The sequence below is a fragment of the Sphaeramia orbicularis genome, chromosome 24, assembly GCF_902148855.1.
Source record: "Sphaeramia orbicularis chromosome 24, fSphaOr1.1, whole genome shotgun sequence".
NCBI lineage: Eukaryota > Metazoa > Chordata > Actinopteri > Kurtiformes > Apogonidae > Sphaeramia > Sphaeramia orbicularis.
In genome coordinates, this window is record NC_043979.1 from 49,778,541 (window position 1) to 49,792,030 (window position 13,490).

Sequence of the window (13,490 nt, forward strand, 5' to 3'; positions counted from 1 at the left end):
CTCTGCCATAGGTGATAGTATGGATCCAAGTCATTTTTCCAAGAACGACGGGGTTCCGCTGCTGGCCTCGGAGAACCTCTGGGCGTCCACTTCCTTCACACTGCGGGTTCCAGTTTGAGCCGGGAGGAGCTCCAGTGGGGGGGTTTTCCTCACCCTTCCTCCACATCTTTTCCACGCCAGAGCCGTCACGAGCGAGGCTGAGTCTTCTCCAGGGGTTCACAGATGGAGCCGGCCGCGCTTCCGCGTAGTCCCGGTCCTGCTGTGAAAAATCGATCTCGTCCACTATTAATCGATTAGGCAAAATTAAAACAAAATCAATCTAGGATCGATCAAATCAGTTTTTTTCTCCAGCCCTAAAAGTCACGGAGAAAAGGAACAATAATGAACAAAGTCACCGAGAAAATAATAGAAATGTACGAAGAAATCAAGAACATTACTAAAAAATAAGCAAAAAAAATCAACATAAGGTGGGAAATATGTGTTCTTCTGGTTACGTGGACGTAGAGAATGTGGATATTTCTGTGAGCGTCAGTAGCGTTACCATGGTTACTGTGGGTTTTTTTTGTAATAAATAGGCTAACTAAGAATTCAAATAAGTAATTTGTCATTTAAAGGGTTAAAATCCTGAAAATGGTTGACTGTTTGGAAGTTTTGAGCAGGGCTGAAGTTTTTTTAAGAGATTTATAAGAAAAAGTAAAATAAATAAATACTGATATCAGATGATTTTCTGTCAGTTTTTTTGTGCGTACATTTTTGCCATGAAGGAACCGTGGGGGTGGGGGGGTGGTTACTAGTGGGTTTTAGTCCGAGCGGCGTGCCAGCGTCTGATTGGCTGCTGGTTTTTGTGCTGCAGCTGCTGCCCTGCCCACTGTCAGGAGCGGTGAATGGAGGTAGATTTACAGACGTAGTTAAAGTTAAAGCAGCATCAGCGCTCAGATCAACTGCAATTTGAGTTTGAGGTTCAACAGGAGACGCATCTGCAGCAGGTAAACGTCTATTTATGGGTTCTTATCCAACACTTTGACTTTCATCTGAATCAGTTGGAAAAACAAACAGAAATAACAAACTACACAGACAGATGTTGAGTTTTTTTTACTTTTAGTTTGGTGTTCACGTCCAGATTTGGTGATTTATTCCTTTTTCTGATCTAATATTGTTGTGGATTATTAACGAGGGAGAAGAAACATGAGGAAAAAAACTGAATTTTGAGATTAAAACATTAAATGTACAAGGTAAAACTGATAAAAAATGAGATCAACTCCAGCTCAGTGATGGTATTTCATCCTAGTTTGATTTATTATTTTTCTTAATTTTCTCGAGGATTTTGTTCAATTTTTGTTCTGCTTAATAATAATTTTGTTCATTTTAATAATCATTTTTTTGTTCATTTTAATACTTTCATTTTTGTTCATTTTTATAATCATTTTGTCAATTTTCTTGATAACTTTGTTCGTTTTTGTTCATTTTAATAATAATTTTGTTTATTTTTGTTCATTTAACAATAATTTTGTTAATTTTTGTTCATAATCATTTTTGTTCATTTTAATAATTTTTGTTCATTTTTGTTCATTTTCATAATTATTTTTTTCATTTTCTAGACTGATTTGCTCATATTCTTGAATATTTTGTTTGTCTCTGTTTTTCTGTGTTTATTTTGCGAATGTTTTTATTTATTTTCTGGAGTATTTTGTTTGTTTTCTTGATAATTTTGTTCACTTTCATGATTTTTATTTGGGTTTACCGAAGTCTGAGCTTAACAAAGAGTTAATTTTCTTCTAGTTTGGTTCACTTTTAACATTAATTTTCTTGATAATTTTGTTAATTTGAGATTGAAGCCTTAAATGTACATGAATAAACCTATAAAAATGGGATAAACAGATAAACTCAGGCTGTGATAATATTTAATCCATGTCTGATTTATTATTTTTGTAAATTTTCTTGATAATTTTGTTCCATTTTTGTTGATTTTATATATATATATATATATATATATATATATATATATATATATATATATATATATTTGTTTTGTTTTGTTTTTTGTTTTTTGTTCATTTTCATAATAATTTTGTTTATTTTACTAATAAGTTTGTTTATTTTTGTTCATTTTCATAATAAGTTTGTTAATTTTCTAAACTGATTTTAAAAACATAAGGATAAAACAGATTTCTCAGATTAGAGCCTTAAATGTACAAGATAAAAGCTATGAAAATGGAATAAACAGATAAACTCTAGCTCAGTGATGGTATTTAGTCCTAGTCTGATTTATTATTTTTGTCTCTGAAATTTGGGAGATTTGTCCCATAAATTTAATAATTACTTATAATAAAATATTAATAATGGTATATAATTATTCAAAATTTGATTTGTAAGTTCTTGTAAATGTATGACTTTGAAACATAAAACCCATGTAATGTCAGTGGATGTTTTTTATGAATTCAATTAATTAAATCACAGGAAATTAAAAAGTAACAAAAAACTGCATCAATGAGTTTTATCCTAAAAAGGAGAAAATATAGAATGGAACAGAACAAACAGAAGTAATAGTAATAGTAGTTGTAGTACTAGTACACAGTAGAATTTGTTCTAGTATCATCTGTTGCTGGTGGAGGTTTGTGTTTGTGATGGCGTTCCTTCAGTTCCTTCGGATCAGTGATGGCGTTCCTTCGGATCAGTGATGGCGTTCCTTCGGATCAGTGATGGCGTTCCTTCAGATCAGTGATGGCGTTCCTTCAAATCAGTGATGGCGTTCCTTCAGATCAGTGATGGCACTCCTCCGGATCAGTGATGGCGTTCCTTCAGTTCCTTTGGATCAGTGATGGCGTTCCTTCAGTTCCTTTGGATCAGTGATGGCGTTCCTTCAGATCAGTGATGGCGTTCCTTCAAATCAGTGATGGCATTCCTTCAGATCAGTGATGGCGTTCCTTCGGATCAGTGATGGTGTTCCTTCGGATCAGTGATGGCGTTCCTTCGGATCAGTGATGGCATTCCTTCGGATCAGTGATGGCGTTCCTTCAGTTCCGTGATGGCGTTCCTTCAGATCAGTGATGGCGTTCCTTCAGTTCCGTGATGGCGTTCCTTTGGATCAGTGATGGTGTTCCTTCAGTTCCTTCAGATCATTGACCTGCTGCTCCGTCTGCTCGTGGCTGTGAAGTCACGCCGTCCGCCCTGACCTCGTTGGTCACGGTCGTAAATCTGTGCCTGGTTCTACACAGGCTGACGGGGTTAATGTCCCGCCTCCAGCCTGAGGTTTTGTGTGGATGGTTTTTAGGCCGAGCAGCTGTTGGAGATAAAGAACAGACTGAAGGAAGAAGAGCTGAGCATCTGGACGACCAACGAAGAATCAAACACGAACGAACACGAACGAGCGAACACGGATCAAACACCAACCAACCAATGAAAAACAACAATTTAGATTTTAATCCAGAGAAAGATGGCATTGGTTTACAGTGTGGACGGGGAAATAGCAGTAGGAGTAGGAGTGGAAGTAGTAATAGTAGTAGTACTAGTAGGACTAGGAGTAGGAGTATTAGTATTAGTAGTAGTAGTGTTAATCATGGTAGTAGTAATAGTAGTAGTATTAATAGTTGTGATACTAGTACAGATACTGTAATTAAACTCCTTTCTGTCTCTAAACTCATAAATGTTCAAATCAAACCCTTAGATTGATGTCATATGAATAAATGTTCAGATTATTAGTAAATACAAGGGTTTACATTAAAAGGTAAAAGTCATTATTTATGTGTTATTATTATTAATAATAATTTGATCTGATTGGTGGTTTATTGATCGTTAATATCTGCAGTATAGTTTTTGTTGTTCGTTCTTTCCTTCCGGGGGTCTGATCGGACCCTTCGGCGGTCGGTTTTGGTCCACAGCCCGTATGTTTGACACCCCTGTTGTTCCGTCTGTTGGATGTTTGTTAACGTGTGCGTTCTTGCCGTTTCCGTCCAGGACGCCGCCTACGCCTCCTTCCTCTTCGATAAGCTCCAGCGCCTTCAGCTTCCACGCCGCGGCCGCCATGCTCCGGTCGACACCCACTGTGACGTCTGTGGCTCCGCCTTCCAGCAGCTGAGGCGTCTGGCTCTGCGTCGCGCCCTGGGCATCAGTGTGGAAATGACGCCGCGCCCGGCCGTGGCTCCGCCCCCGGGCTCCGGTGGCTGGACGAAGGACGAGCTGCTGCCGGCGAAGCAGCAGCGATGGTCATATGAGGAAGAGGCGCGGGAGGGCGGAGCTCCGTGGGGCTGGGGCGGAGTCCAGAGCACCTACCTCGGAGGGGGTGGGGCCAAAGGCCTGGCCACGGTCACGCCTCTTCCCTTGGACGCACGCCATTACCTGGAGGGGGTGTGGAGGGTGTCCTGCAGAAGTGACCACAGAGCGACTACGGTAAGAACTGATGGACAAAAAACACAAACACTAAAACTGTAGGTGTTTCACCTTTAGATTTAAGGGGACTGATCTGTTTGATACTGTTTTAAAGGTGTCGTATGTAGGACTGTGGCCCAAACTGGTTCTGCAGTCCCATTCAAACACTGTACAGCTGGTCTCCTCTGCTCCTCCCCCAGACTAGGGGTGGACAGATCCAGCATGAGCGTCTACTACTAGTGTTTCCACTAATGCTGTCCACCACAGCAGAAATTTCATACAATAAAATCCTCCCCAGACTGAATCTGCATCAGTCTGATCTAGAACAGAACAGACAAACGTCCTGGACACTGATGAACGTTCACACACATTCAGGAGAGAGAAAAGGAAATGAGCCGCAAGTTTACCTGTTACTGCCGCCAAGTACAAGTGGCACCCCCCCCCCAACCAGCCCCTGGCCGAACCACGGACGCCGGACTACTCAACCCCCCCCACCCACCCACCCACCCTTCAGATTCTACACCACTACATGCAGAGGTCACTTCCACAGAAAACACTGAACTACGAGGAGCTACCATGGACAGAGACCAGTCCTACCCCGGTACCTGGTCTGTTCACCAGGACCAGGAGAACAGACCGCAGCCTGACCCCAGAGAACAGACGGCGGTCCTGGCTCTCAGTGGTTCTTACGGTGGTCAGACTAAGGCAGAGTCGGTGTCAGTTTTCTAATTCTTCTCCTCTTTCAGTCGTCTGTTTCTAATTCTTCTCCAGATCCTTGTTTCTTTTCTCTCTTTGTCGTCGTTGGAATAATCCCTTTAGTCCTTTTGGGTTTCTTCAGCTCACACATTTGTGCTCATAAATGTTCAGCTGCAGCTCAGTGGAACTGCCAACCTGGATGAACAAAGGTACTGACTCTGTGATTGGCAGACAGGTGATGGGCGGAGCCTCAGACCAAAACACACAGTGACATCATAACCATCATCTGGGGGCTGACACTGAGCTTTAAATGTAAATATTCTGTCTGGACTACGACTGTCACTGAGATCAGGATTTAAATGAACAGGATTCCTTCATGTCTGCTGACAGTCAGGACCATTTTAGAATGACTGAGAACAGAATTCTACAGACTGCACCTTTAAATTGAACACATTTTTGAATTCTGACCTAAAACAAATTGTGAAACATAATCTGACTTTTAATAACATGAAGTGTAAAATGTGTATAATCTGTTCAGGTTAATGTTTTTAAATCATACCAATAATCAGAAGTGGAACATTATCATCACTTCTGTGTATTCAGATCCACCCTGCGTCTGCATCTGTGGTTTAAACCCTAAAAACTGTTGAAATCAAAGGGTTAAAGCTGAAAACGGCACTCAAACTGAAACTGTGTGGCGGCAGAAACGGCGCTGACAGCTCTGTGAAGATGCCTTCCCTGTCACCAGCCTCCGGTGGGAAATGTCAGCATTCTGCTCAAACAGACCTGGTTTTTCCTGTGATGTGGATGCGTGGCCTCCAGGTGAACCCGGTTCAGGCAGATCCGCATCATCCCACCGCTTCCTGCGAGTTGACGCTCCCGCTTCGTTTTCAGCTCATTATTCACCACAAATAGAAACCGCTCGATGCCACAGAAATCAGCTTCGTATGTGTTCAGTTATGAAACGTTTCATACGACAACGCACACATTATGTTTTACGACAAAAGAAATGATTAGCTACATTTTCAGTTTGGGATCAGAAATTTAGTTTAACCCTTTGAAGACGAATGTGTCACCGACAACGCATTTTTACAAACACTGACATTCAAATGAACCCTGAACCATCTGTGCTGTTGATCATCTTTTATCTGAGATTGGGTTCTTTCTATTGATCTGTAACACATGAGGGTGGAGGTCTGCATTGGCTGAGGGGGAGGGGTGGAAGTGGGTAGAGTGAAGAGCAGCAGAGTGCAGTCAGTGACAGAGACGTGAAAGATTTTTGATACTTTTAGCAGCGTTTTAGCGAGGTTTTAGTGGTGAATTCTAGTAAATTGGATATACACTGGAACCTCTCAGTATGAGTTTAATTTGTTCCAAGACTGAGTTCGTTGTGCATTTTATTTGTTGTACAAATAAATATTCCCCATTGAAATTAATTAAAATATAATTAATTCGTTCCACCCCAGGTACCATCCCAAAGTCCACCCCAAAAAAACATCCAAAATTCATCTACAAACTACCCAAAATGCATCCAAAAATTCACCCAAAATCCACCCCTAAATCCACTCCAAAAAACTACCCAAAAAGTACCCAAAATCTACCCAGAAACCACCCACAATTTACTCCAAAACCCCCCCCCCCAAAAAAACACCCAAAATCCACATAAAAAATACTCTAAATGCACCCAAAATTCACCCAAAATTCACCCTTAAATCCACTCCAAAAAACTACCCAAAAACTACCCGAAACCACCCAAAATCCACCCCCAAAAAACACCCAAAATTCACCTAAAAATACCCAAAAATTCACCCAAAATCCACCCAAAGAGTGTCCTAAAAGGCGCCTATAAATAAAATGTATTATTTTAATTAGAGCAGAGATTTATACAATATATACTAGACAGTATATTATCAGTAAGGTAATTAAAGACACGTATAATAACTGTGTAATTGTTATCATGTGGTAATACAGTTTAGAGTTAAACAGTCTGATGGTGCATTTGGGTGGAATCAGTTTATGAACGTTCCAAAATAATAAAAAACACATAAAAGATTGAATAAAACTAGTAAAAGTCATTGAATATTTTCATCCTGTTGCATGTTTGACAGCAGCTTAAACCCACTAATACCCTCTGGTTTGACTCAAACCAACTCAGCTGTCTGGGCATAATGATCAGACATTAGAGGATGTGTGTTGTTAATTGTGAGTCACAGAAGACTAAATATTTCCTGATCCCAGGTCAGTTTTCAGAGGAGGCAGTCCACTGAGGCCGCTTTAATCTGATTGGTTCTTATTATCATATCAGTAGAACAGTAGGAGTGTCACAAACACAGCATATGTCTGAACACGTATATACATAAAATAATCCATAGTAACCGTCGCCGTCCGCATCTGAACCAATCAGACGGGCCGGTCGGCGTCTCCGTGGAGACCGGGCCCGGCTCAGGTCTGCGTTTTCGAGTCCTGGTGGGACGCGGTGTGTAATCCTGTTATCTGGCGAGCGGCTGAATAATGGCCTCCCTGTTACCACGGTAATCCAGAGAAACGAGGCCGGGGATCGGAGCCCGGATGAACCGAGGAGGAAGAGAGATTGGAAGGAGCTGTGGGTCTGACAGAACGAGGACAGACGCAAAAAAAACAAAAAAAAAACAACACAAAACCATGAAAGCCACGTCCTGTAGAATCCACATGGAAACACCAGCAGACCCATGGTCCAGATCCAGTGGACCTTCACATAAAAGGATGAGTTTATAGGACACATGTAAGACTTATTAACAAGTGTTCTTCATGTTCTCTAAAACTGATGAGTTTGTAGAGTAAAAAATCATCAATTAAGCAAATAAAACATAAAACAGCCATACATGTCGACAGGTACTGAAATCTACATGTAGACATAATGTTTAGAACTCATGAAAAATAAGTAAATTTAGTCCGAGAAAAATGAAATCCTGTGAGATTAAAAACTGAAGTGGCTTGAAATGAGCAAAAATTAGGGAAATATTGAATAAAATTAACAATATAATAAAAAGAGAAGAAATCTGAACAAAACAATCATTACAATAATTGAAACCAACAAAAGTAATCTATAAAATTAATTAAAATGAGCAAAAATTGTGAATAAAAATGAACAAAATAATCAAAAAATGAAGAAATCTGAACAAAATAATCATTACAATAATTGAAACCAACCAAAATAATCAATAAAATGAATAACAATGAACAAAATAATCACTACAGTAATAATTGGAACCAACAAAAATAATCAAAATGAATAAAAATGAGCAAAAATCAGGAAATGAATGAACAAAATTATCAAAAAAATGAAGAAATCTGAACAAAATAATCATTACAATAATTCAAATCAACAAAAATAATAAAATTAATCAAAATTAGCAAAAATTTGGACAATCATGAATAAAATGAACAAAAATGAACAAAATCATCAATAAAATGAACAAAAATTAGCAAAAATTTGGAAATTTGTGTATAAAATGAACAAAAATGAACAAAATAATCAGTAAAATGTATAAAGATGACCAAAATAATCATTACAATAATAATTTGAACCAACAAAAATAATCAATAAAATGTATAATAATGAGTAAAAATTTGGAAATTAATGAACAAAATAATTTTAAAAAAGAACAAATCTGAACAAAATAGTCATTACAATAATTCAAATCAACAAAAATAATCCAAATGATCAATAAAATTAATCAAAATTAGCACAAAAAAACCCAACAACAAACAAAAATGAAAAAAGTAATTTTAAAAAATAAACAAAATAAACATTACAGTAATAATCATAAGCAACGAACATAATTAGTCAAATGAATCAAAGTCATCAAACTGATCCAGTGTCTGGTTTATGTAATAAACTCTTTTTTCTCAGACTGTGTTTGTGTTCATACAGTAGACTGTTTCCTTTCAGGGTCTGAGCTCAGACTACGTGACCATGACGGCTTCGGCTCTGGACGTCCCGCTCAAACCACAATCCCACAGCATCGCCACCCAAACCAGCCAGAACCCGTCCGCCGCAGCCGCCTTCTTCATCAGGTCAGTGAACCCATCATCGACATTCGACTGAAGACGCAGTGACATCATCAGGTCCAGCTGATCAGACAAAGAAAAAACTAAACTAAAAACAATCAAAGGGAGCCCTCTAGTGGTCAGAATAAGTATCAGTAGCGTCTCTTTTGTCCTTTGGGAGTTCCCGTAGTCAGTTCAGACCCAAGAATGAACTAAACAGACACACTTTTCTCACTCTGTTTGTATGGTCAAGAAGACGTCTGCCTGTGAGTATTTGTACGTTCACTTATTGTATGAATGTACCATAAAAATATCTGTGATGTAAACCTTCGTTGTTAGGTACATGGACGTTATACATTTCCGGTTCATTTGTAAATGCTAATCGTTAGCGCCTCTATGGAATTTCCCATTCAAGTTAGCCTCGAGCTAGTGATTTAATTTCTATTCATTTAAAGTATAACGCCTTGTAAATGTACGATTAAGACAACAAATAACGGAGACGTATTCTGTGTGTGTGTTTTTCAGTTTTACAGTGAGTCTTAAGTAAAGCTTTGAAGAGAAGTTTGGAAAAAAAACCAAACAAATAAAAAGCATGTCGATGTAACATAAATACCCTCAGTTAGGGGTGTAACGATTACCAATATAATGATAAACCGCAGTAAAATTCACAATGGTTAGTATTGGCGTTTAAATTCTAATTATGATAACCGTGTTTGATTACCACACTTTGAAAACTCACAGTACTGCTCATTTCCTGGAGAAGCAGCAGCATTCCAGGCACACGTCAGTTTGCGCTGTCACTGGCTGACGTTCTGCGATGCTGCGCTGTCATTGGCTGACATTTTGGGTAGCTCTCTCTGTCTCTCTCTAAGGTTCCATCTTTAATACACATTTGTATGTTTGTGTTTACATGTTAATATTTGAATGTTTCTGCAACAGAAAGTACATTGTGCCTATTATTTTTTGATTTATTTATTTTTTGAAAATCCAACTTGGTTAAATTATTTCAGAGTGTGTGTTAGTGCTTTTTGAACATTTTGAGCACAAGTTCAACAATACTGCGATAATAATGATAACCGTGATGATTTTGGTCACAATAACCGTGATATGAGATTTTCATATTGTTAAATCGCCACTCACATTCCACCACATCAGTCAGAGGAAATAAATGATCTAGAACAGTGGTTCTTAACCTGGGTTCGATCGAACCCTAGGGGTTCAGTGAGTCAGTCTCAGGGGTTCGGCGGAGGTCAAGACACACACTGGACTCATTAGTCAGGTGTGTGTGTCGTGCTAGGCCCGTGTATGTAAACAAACAGCTTCGGAGACTCTTTCTCTGATTGACATCCAATATACGCAGTGTATTGTTGTTGCTTATAACACTACAACACATCCGGAAGTGTTTATAATCTCTTCCACTCGTCTGACGATGAATTATTTGAGTATTTTCCACATCGTTGTTATGACTTTTGCTACTTCCTGTTAACCATGGAGGCAGCCATGTGTAGCGTTTGTTTACATTTTTCGGTCACCGCACTGGTCAGTTACAATCATGCAACCGACGCACCGTCGCGGATGGAGAAATCGTATTACGCTAAAGCCGTCAGTCACACTGATTTGCAGTAAATGTTCATTATTATTGTAGCCTGATGGAAATTAGGTGATGGGTGTGTGTTAAAATGTTAAAATGATAAATAGCATAAATACATTAAGTTCATTACTGGAATACATAAGGTTAAAAATTAAAACCATTTCAGTGTGGTAGTATTAAAAAAGGTCATGTCTTTGTGAAAAGGTATGGAATTTGTTGTGAGTTCATGCACTGTATTGGTTTTGTTCTTTAAAACACAGTGATGTTAATGCACGGTTCATTTTGTGCACCAGGAAAACATATGCCTGTGTCTTGAATTTGAAAAAAATCATATTTTATTTTTTTAATAAAGAAGGGTTCGGTGAATGCGCATATGAAACTGGTGGGGTTCAGTACCTCCAACAAGGTTAAGAACCGCTGATCTAGAACAAGGTCAGGTTTATGAAAAGAGCACAATGAACCCTTTGACCCCTGACGTGTCTGTGGTGAGTGTCGTCATGGTAACAACCTCCAAAGTGCAGATTCATTTTCATTCCTAAAGGTTCAGATGTAAATGTTGGGCTGTAACCTCTGGAGAAACGACAACGCAGGGTCTATTTTCAGCAAAACCATGAAAAAGAGGAAAGTTTCTAAACTGAATTGGAGGCGATCTGACAGGTTCGGCCCAGAGGGATCAATAAAAACCAGTCCCATCCTCCTCATTCACATCAGAACCCCACCGTCGCCTGGACTCTTAATTGGCACGTTCATGAGGTTTTTTTATTCAGCGGGAACGGTCGGAGCTGTCAGAGCGATGCCGATGGAGCCAGGATTCAGGACGGTTTCAGACGCTGAGCTCTGATTGGTCAGAGCCGGACGACCGCGGTGATGCAGCGTCACCGTCGGATTCAACAGAATGACGCAAAGGCATGATCAGACATTTACTGTCACTTAAAAGGATAAACTGAGTAAAGGAAGTAAATGAGTCACAAAAGAGTGAAGTAATCGACAAAGTGATGAGTAAAATGAACAAAATAATCATAAAACCTAACAAAAATATCAATAAAATGAATAAAAATGAGGAAATCAATCAATGAAATGAGCAAAAAGAACACAAATTTAGTAAATTATTCACAAAATGAGTGAAGTAAGAGACAGTGATTAATGAAATGAGCAAAATAATCAATAAAATGAACAAAAATGAACAAAATAATCAACAACTGAACAAAAATATCAATAAAATGAATACAAATGAGAAAATCAATCAATGAAATGAGCAAAAAACCCACAAATCAAGTAAATTATTCACAAAATAAGTAATCAGTAAAATAAACAAAATGATCAATAAAATGTGCAAAAATAATCAATAAAACAAGAAAAGCACTCGGAGAGCGCAGACCTCTGCCAAGACAGATCTGCACCCCCCCCATCACCACCAAAATGTAATCATTTCTTCCTAGTACCAGTTTCAACATTTCCTGAAAATTTCCTGAAAATCCATGCATAACTTTTTGAGTTATCTTGCTAACAAACAAACAAACAAACAAACACGCACAAAGCAAAGTGATCACAATACCTCCTGGTGGAGGTAGTGAACAAAAATGAACAAAATAATCATCAAACCTAACAAAAATATCAATAAAATTAATAATGAGGAAATCAATCAATGAAATGAACAGAATGAATAAAAAGAACAAAAATTAAGTAAATTATTCACTAAATGAGTGAAGTAATCAATAAAATAAACAAATTAACAAAGTAATCATCAAACCTAACAAAATATCAATAAAATTAATAAAAATGAGAAAATCAATCAATGAAATGAACAAAAAAAACCCACAAACTGAGTAAACTATTCACAAAATGAGTGAAGTAATCAACGAAATAAATACATTGAACAAGAAAAGCACTCGGAGAGCGCAGACCTCCGCCAAGGTAGATCACTGGGCCCCCGTGCGTGCCCCCCACCCCCCCATCACCACCAACATTTAATCATGTCTTCCTTCTGCCAGTATCAACATTTCCTGAAAATTTCATGAAAATCCGTCCATAACTTTTTGAGTTATCTTGCTAACAAACACGCAAACACACAAAGCAAAGCGATCACAATACGTCCTGGTGGAGATAATGAAATGGGTAAAATAATCAATGAAATGAATAAAAATTCACAAAATAATCATGAAATGGAGGGAAATATCAGTAAAATGCATAAAAAAATTAGCAAAATAATCAATAAAATGAACCAAAGTAGTGGATAAATGGAATAAACTGGTGCTGACGGTCAGCAGGGTTCAGGACACTTTTAGACCAGGTGGTGAAATGCATCTTGGGAATTGTAGTGGGACAGTTCTATTCATCAGCTGTTGGATTTCTGACGCTGTGGATGATTGAAATATGATAAAGACCAGGACCGGACCCAGGACTGGACTGGACCGGTCTAGGATCTACATCAGACCAGGATCGGACCAGTTCCCCGTAGATGCGGTCATGTGATCTCGTCAGGAGCCGCCGTTGACAGAACCGGAGGCGGTGTTGGTGTTTATTTTCCGTCTCCAGGTCGTCAAACGTCCTCCGGGTTTAGATGAACGAACGTGTCGGTGGATCGTCTACAAAGTCCACATAAATATTTAAGACCGAGCCCACCAGAGGCCGTGTGATGTGAAGCCCCGCCCCCTCCGCCAGAGCTCAGCTGAATCCCCTCGGTCGAGCCCGGAGCCCCGGGTCGACTTCAAAGACGTCCCAGCATGCATCAGCCAGAGGACGGTGCGAGCGGAGACTTTTATCTGAGGATCTTTGAAGACTCGATTACCCTTCAGCCCTTTATTTAACC

The 13,490-nt window shown here is 39.0% G+C and overlaps 1 protein-coding gene across 1 annotated transcript in view; it reads left to right on the plus strand.

Moving 5' to 3' along the window:
• The window catches only part of LOC115415125 (kinesin-like protein KIF26A), a 79,632-nt gene that overhangs the window by 12,990 nt on the left and 53,152 nt on the right, over positions 1 to 13,490 (plus strand). Inside the window, exons 3-4 of the mRNA XM_030128586.1 lie at positions 3,955 to 4,386; positions 8,993 to 9,117. Coding sequence (XP_029984446.1) covers positions 3,955 to 4,386; positions 8,993 to 9,117 — 557 coding nt within the window. The remainder of the gene's footprint in view (positions 1 to 3,954; positions 4,387 to 8,992; positions 9,118 to 13,490) is intronic.